At 35.7% G+C, this 7,834-nt stretch overlaps 1 protein-coding gene across 2 annotated transcripts in view; it reads left to right on the plus strand.

The window, feature by feature from the left end:
* The first annotated feature begins 2,575 nt into the window (after positions 1-2,575).
* Positions 2,576-7,834, plus strand: part of LOC117117780 (sulfotransferase 1C4-like) — a 9,250-nt gene continuing 3,991 nt past the window's right edge. The window contains exons 1-3 of one of the 2 annotated variants that reach the window (XM_033262216.1): positions 2,576-2,724; positions 5,765-5,917; positions 6,720-6,943. In XM_033262216.1, the coding sequence (XP_033118107.1) occupies positions 5,791-5,917; positions 6,720-6,943 (351 nt within the window). In that variant the 5' untranslated portion in view covers positions 2,576-2,724; positions 5,765-5,790. Of the gene's footprint in view, positions 2,725-4,785; positions 4,846-5,764; positions 5,918-6,719; positions 6,944-7,834 lie in introns of those variants that run through there. The other variant, XM_033262215.1, reaches the window with a different exon arrangement.

A 7,834-nucleotide genomic window follows, 5' to 3' on the forward strand; every position in this document is an offset into this window, starting at 1 on the left:
ATTTTCAGTTTTTAAGAAAAATCTAATTTTTGTATAATGTTATAATGATTTATAAATATAATACGGAATTGCATAGAAGAAATATCGTAGGCGCCGAAAACATTAGCCTATCCAACGCTGCTGGCTAGGCCTAGCCTTACCTTGATTTTAGGTTCTGTTATCACACATAAAAACGGCCGACATGATATTTTCCGTTGCTAGTAATGACACTTGTGTAATATAATATTTCATAGGAATTATTTCAAATTTGTTAAAAAACTGATTCTGACTGAGATTTTGACACTTAAACAAACATATCTTAACCTAACCGAACGAACGCATTGTGCGAGATGCGAACTACAAAAAATAATCTCACTAGAGAGGGCGCACTTTATTGACTGTATAAAGTATACATAAAAGCGAGAGTATTCTAGTGGATGCGATCTACAACCTCTGAATTTGCCTAGTAACGATGAATTCGTCGAGAAAATGGTAATATTTTATGAGAAATAGTCTGTATTTCTCATCTCTTTTGCGTAAAACTAAAATTCATGCCAATATTTTTCCATGATTTATAATAATTGGAGTAATGCAAATGCATATTTTCTAAAAAAAAAGTCAATTTTTAGTGAAATTTTGCCGGGAATGGGGCTTTAAGTTTTAGAATGCCTATTCCAAAAAGCCTATTCTAAACCATTAAGATTATGAAGTCATCCAGGCGTAATGAATGGTAACCAACGTCTGGTTAACAATTCAAAGGGCGCCACCTGGTGTTGAGATGACACAACTGTTGTACTCTATGATTAAACAGCAAATACAGAACATACAAAACAGTTGATGTGCTACAGCAAAGATATTGATATATTTTGTGAAATGGCTATATGACTGACACATGATTATGTGGCAGCCGCCAGATAATTAAGTGTTACGGCCGCCAGATAATTAAAGTGGCACGGCCGCCAGATAATTAAGTGGCACGGCCGCCAGATAATTAAGTGGCACAGCCGCATAATTATCCGGCGGCCGCCACTTAACTTAAGGACCTCCGAAATTCACTGGTACTGGTAGAACTAAAACAGGCTTCCATAGCATTGCGCGCCATTTGACTATTGCACTGCGCCACTTTTAATTTGTCCTATTGGCGTTCCATATTTGTGGAGGTGCGTGCGCAGTTATACCATGGAGGAATTCGTTTAAACTAATTCTCTGTGTGGTTAAAAAATCAAGTCTGAGATCATGCGAGATGTAATTATCGCGCTAATTAGTAATGCACTTTCGCACCTAACTTTTAATTCTGAATTTTGTTACTTCAATGTTCTTCTCACAGTCACAACACATAATTATAAAAGATACCTTTATAAATTTATAGAGGTTTATACAGCGTTCCCGCGCTTGCTAGCACGACGAGCTGTGCATTTTTTTTTTTTTTGAGGGGCTTTTTGCGAAAGTGTTAGCCGCCCCAGTTACCTGCATACACTTGGTAGCCGATGCCATCAAGAGCCTTTGCCAGTTGGTTACCGAAACCCGTGTCACAGCCTGTGATTAAAACAGCTTTCCCTGCAGCATCAACGTAGCCTCGTCTAAATAATGCTGTGTAGAAATACACTGTTATTAACAGCATTAAAAAAATCAGTGCAATTTCAAAAAACATGTCAATGAAGCCAAGCAGAAAGACGATTTTGTTTGAGTAGGCATACAATACAATATGCAGGGGGGCGTCGAGCGGGGTGAATAATCAGAGCCATATCAAAGAGTATAAATATTTATACTCTTTGATAATAGTGATAATAGCAACGATTTCTACCGCCACCAAAAAGGTTATGTATTCACCATAGAGGTATGATAAGAATGTTTAATAGCTCTATGGTATTCACCGATGTCTGTCTGGACGCAGGGTCCCGGAACGCCGCCCTCAGCGGCGAGTGCGAAGCACAACTCAGGCTCATAAGTGGAACGTGAAATTTGGATATGGTTTTGTAGTCAGATTTGCGAGAAAAACTTCAGTTACCCGTATTTATCGACTGAGACGTCAGTGGGAGCTGTAATTTGTATGGCAAGGAGATTGTGCAACCCTTCATTCGTATTAAGGGAATTTACGCCCATAAACTTTGTAGTTATTAATATTTTGGTTATAATAGAAAATATTCATTTTTTGGTGACGTCACACTCACATTAGTTAGCATGCATACGTCATAAGCTAGATACGTCACCTTTTCCTGGTAAGCAGAGATCTTATAAACACAAGATAGCGTTCTCCGCGATTTACGCGTGCAAATTCTGTAATAAGGCATGAATGGCGCCCTCTTGCTAAATTGGAAACTTTTGACCCTTGACCGCTCGACTTTACCATTAGGGTATCAATCCTGTGAACAGCAGAACAGGAACCATCTCAGATCCATGGCAACAGATAGGACGCCCTCTTCCAAAGTTGATTACTTTTTCTCCATAGAGATATAATAAGAATGTTTAATAGCTCTATGTTTTTCTCTTTGGTATAATAGCGCATGAATGGCGCCCTCTTGCTAAATTGGAAACTTTTGAACCTTGACCGACGCTTCTATTTGTTACGCGTAAACGCTATCTTGTGTCTTTACGATCTTTGCTGGTAAGGCAAACTTTCCCGGTGGCGTGCTTTTTTCATGGATAAACCAAAAACAAACGCAACTGCTTTGCACAATATGGATGCCTTGCCCAAGCCAGGACTACAAGAGCCGCATTGTTAGCATTGTATAATACTTAAACAAGGTACCTCTGCAAATGAATTATTCTTAGTTATTTTTTTTTTCTTATTTTAATTCATTTCTTCCGAAAGTGTACTCTCTATCACATATAATTCCACTGTCTTAGTTAGGCCTAGTCTTATGCCTCATCGTCCCCCGCTACACGTACATCAGCAGCCCCTCCCCCATACAGTACAGACGTTTGCTAGGTGTTTCGGTATTCAAGCTGACAAAAACTCAAAAGCTGTTATGTTTGATCTGAAAGTTTATTGTGTTCCAACAAGTCGTTCGAACCTATCAGCAGTGTTTCTCTTATATTAACAAGTAATAATAATGATAATATTTATTTGAATTATGCCATATGTATCGATGAAACTCAAAGAAAAATACCTAAAGTAATTTAAACATATTTTTACTGTATTCCTCTCGTAGACCTTCATGAAGAAAACCTAAATAATGAGATCCTCAAATCATAGCAATACAGCCGCTCTATTGTATTACTTGGTATAACCATGGTTACTCTGGTCAAAAGTTCTAACCACTAGAGATAAAACACTTTCAGGGATCAACTTGATTATAATATACTGTAACTTACACTAACTTAAAATGAGAGTCCCAAATAAGCCTCATAACACTGCAAATATCACTCCGCATATATAAAATGCATTAGACTCTTAAAATACTGTACCACAAATTAAAGTAAATTAATACGCAATCAAACAAATAGTTCTAATAATCATTAACGTTTCTGTCCATGTACAATCAAAACACGCTTCACTTGCATGATGATTCATCATATACCTAATACGATGCTACAATTCTAAGCATAACTATAATTCTAATGATGGTTAATTCGTAATTCCTAATATAACTTCGGTAACAATAGCGACTATATCAATCTCAGTTTCACGATCTTATTTAATCATTAATTACCGATGTTTTACGATAAATTATGATCCGTTTTACAATAAAGTTTAATACAATGATGTTTAACTTACGGTTGAACTGCTCAATACTCATAGAACAACCGTGTTAACTTTCTCAAATAACTAAATTACACTACAGAATTCTCGAACGCTTCTCTCTCTACGAAAAATAATTTGCTGTGCCTTATTGGAGCGCGAAAAGAAAACCACAAAAATGTGAGACAGCTAACAAGAGAGGGTGCTCATTTCGTTCCCACACGAAACACTAGGTAACAACGTGATTGCACCTTCCTTCCCAGGTGTTCATGTAACATTGACATAATTGTTAGCTAACCAGTTGTGTGTATTTCTTTGTGAAAATGAGTACCGCGGCGTATTAATTTTCACAGAGCATTTGCTTCCCCTCTTGGAAAGAGGGATTCGAAATAATTGTCTCCATATCTTCGCTAATTGAATTAATCACCGTAATTTAGCTTACACTATGAATTTAGGGAGCACTTAAAATGTGAAATAATCATTTCACTACCCGACAAACTCTGAACTTTATTCATTCATTAGGCCTAATAGTTTCATATTGCTGTATTATCACTCCAACATCACTGGCGCATGGTAACAACCAACTGACTGCAGACCATTTCCGGTCACACATTACTCTCCATAACACAGCACCCCCCTAGTTCCGTCACCTCTGGGTGTCTATTCCAGTATTAACTGAGTATATTTCAGTCCATTCAAGTAAGCAAAACTCAACGAAGTCCACATAACATTGTTAATTGACTGTTAATTGCTATAACATGGGTTCAGAATTGGTTATTTGTGATTTGCGTTGCCATTGATCATTACCTTTAAACTAATGCATTACATAATAAAACTTAATCACTGAGCTACACTGATAACACTGGCCGACTGATATGGCATATTTTTATATCCGTATTTATTACCTCATGAATATTAATTTTAATAATTAACACAAGCAATTACAATGAAAAATGGTTTATATATTGAACTATATATATACTAAAAGGGAAACTATACATGCGAAAAACACGTATTTTTCAAATGTTAATGCATTTTGAGGAAGCTTGGGTAATTTTGGGCAATTTTTGCTGAATCTTGGGTAATATTTCGACCTAGGGGTATCAAAAATTGCAAGTGTCACGCTGCACATGTACAACAGCCACGTTTATGCGATTCAATTCAAATCATTAACATTTTGTAAGGTAAGAAGGCAGAGAGAATGGCTGGAAGAGGGCCGCCTGCAATTCCGTCGCTTCGTGGCATTGTTGCAGACTCCCTAGTCCGGGCCTAGCCCTAGGCTAGACCTTTTTTAGGTTCAGCTGGCCGCCCTTATATAGGCCTAGGATAGCTAGATATCCCCCCGTTTATAAGCCCCCCTCTCGAATAAGTGTGAAAATTTTCTTAAGCGCCCTGTTTGAATAAGTGCCCCCTTGATGTATATTGATTTTTTTGAAACAATTCTCATGTGATTTTTTTTTATTAGCAAGCCAATAACAATCCCGGGACTCTGGTTGGCATGATTTGATCTGTGGAGTGAATTCACACATTATTCTTCTTATTAAGTCAACTTCAAAATGAGGATATTTTCTCCTGGTCAGATGAGACAGTATCTTTCCAACTTTTCTTTTTCTTTTCCTTTTCCAGACAATTTGCAAATTTTAGCGCGTTTTAATTTTGCAAGAATTAAGCCCTGCAATGATCCTGCTAATTATCTCTTGTTGGTTAACAAGCTAGCATATACACCACCACCACAATTTCATATCTACTGTTGAAACTGGCTTTCTTCTCAGGAGCCATGACCTCTGGATGATTTCTTTTGTGCACTAAAACCATTTGTGATCTTCGGTTTCCAGATGTCCTTATATACAATTTTTTTTCATTCAAAAAGTGCCCCTGAATTTTCAAAGCTCATAAAAACTCCCAGTATTCATATATTTCCATAAGTGCCCCCTCAATTTCCACTCTGTTTTCATAAGCGCCCCATTTGAATAAGCGCTTCTCAAAAAGTGCAAAAAATATTTTAAGCGCCGGGCGCTTATTCACGTGACTCTTAGGTATGTTGCAGGCCTACATTTTATTGGCTAATTATTCAATACCATGATGTTGTAACTTATATTTCAGTATTTAAGCAGTGAAAGCAGGGAACTATGGAAATCGATCGTGTTGTTGGCGGTGTACGTCACCCTTCAGTAACTACAGATGAAATTCTAGAGGCAATGAAAACATTTGAAGTTCGCCAAGATGATATTTGGGTAATCACATATCCAAAAGCTGGTATGTCGCAAAGTTGTTTGATCAATTTATTGACTATAAAATTTTTATCAAGATAGTAAATTCCATTTTATTAGAGAAATCCCAATTTATTAGGGAATGCAACAAAATTTTTGTTTGTGACCCTTTTTTATTTTGAATATCACTTTCCTTCTCTTCTTTATATTGAAAATTCTAGAAGACAACTTCCATCCGCTACATAAGGAACTCATTATATGTAGATCTGGCCGACTACTTCATATGAAATGTAAAACAAATAGATGCAGAAAATCATTTGTGCATAATTCCATCCACTTACACAACTCAAAATTTAAAAGATAATCCATATTTATTTGCTTGAACGACCTGTATATATGTAAAATGGTTTTGTGATAACGTAATTTATTTATTTATTTATTTATTTATTTTTTTAAATTTTTCCTTATGTATGTTTTTATCTAGTAGTTAAGATTTCAAGTGTCAACAGGAAAAATTTCATGTATACTTCATTGTAAACGTGACAATAAAGAAAATCTTATCTTATCTTATTTTATCTTATTGTTAAGCAGTCATTTATTTATATTTTTAATAATATTAATTAAAAATTCAAACATTTATGAGCATCAAATACATCATCATCATAAGTGTATCTATACAATATAATAATTGACATAACAGTGGATAATAATAAGCAACACTCAAATTTGTGAAATAAAAAAATGTTGCAAAGAACATGCAAGATGCTTTTCATTTCTTTTTTTTTTATTTAGGCATAACTTTTAAACTGAATCCAATATTTAATCCGTCAATGTAACTTCTTTATTAGGGACCACATGGATGCAGGAAATAGTCTCTGTTCTCTTGAATGGTTGCGATTTTCAAAAAGCAGATGAAATAGATATCAGGCACCGATATTCTTTCTTGGATATTGTACACCCGGGTCACGTGTGTCCACATGTGAAGGCTGCAAGCAAGCCATCGCCTAGGCTTATCAAGACGCACCTCCCAAGCCACCAGATGGCAAGTGAAATCATCACAAAGAAACCTAAGGTGATACAAGAATGCAACATTAATTTAGAAGTGGGGCTGTAGGTATATTTTGGTTTGCCTTCCAATCACATGATTCTGGGGTCAAATCCTGTGATACGCCAGCACAAACTGTATTTAGTTTAAAGATCACCACATAGTTTCATCGTGTACAAAAGTTAGGAAAGGAAAAAAATGGATAAATTAAAGTCTCTGAATTCCAAGTATTGCAGGATAATGTGCTGTAACAAATTGATGTCTAAGGCCCTGTGCACACTATCAAATTGTATGTAACAAACAAATGTGGCAAATACAAGCCAAACCAGTCACTCGTCGCAAAAATCGATTTTGTGTTATTAATACAGTGTTAGAGAGTAAAATAATAGCTATAAAATGGTAAAAAAAATCATTCAAATCGGACATTTCATTATAAAGTTACAAGCTTTTAACCACACAGCTGTTTGAAGAACAATATATGAGAAATCTGCCTTTAAAGTTTGTGATTTAAGGCATTTCCCATGCAGAAACTATCTTTAAGTCTTTAAATTGTGTTGTTTTAATGTGGAAAATGGGGAAAATAACAGCATAGGATGGTGTGTAGATATATAAAGGTTAGTTTAGTGTAATAAAATAGATTTTTAAAAATTTGACATTTTAGCATGTTTTGTCCATTTTCTCTGAAACACGATCTGCAACGATTGACTGGTTTGGCTTGTCTTTGCCACAACTGTGATATACGTATATGTGTAATATAAAATCATGATGCCCATATGGGCACATCACATAAGGTTGTCATGTAAACTTTGGCAGTGTAGACAGAGCTTAATATCATTTAATGGCTGTTTGTCTACTCATTGTAGACCATTGCATTGTCTCATTGTTGTTTTAAGTAATTAAGGTGTTATAGAAGTAGTG

Source organism: Anneissia japonica, unplaced genomic scaffold, assembly GCF_011630105.1.
Source record: "Anneissia japonica isolate Jap-2015-1 unplaced genomic scaffold, ASM1163010v1 scaffold234_len1672027_cov178, whole genome shotgun sequence".
NCBI classification, from domain to species: domain Eukaryota; kingdom Metazoa; phylum Echinodermata; class Crinoidea; order Comatulida; family Comatulidae; genus Anneissia; species Anneissia japonica.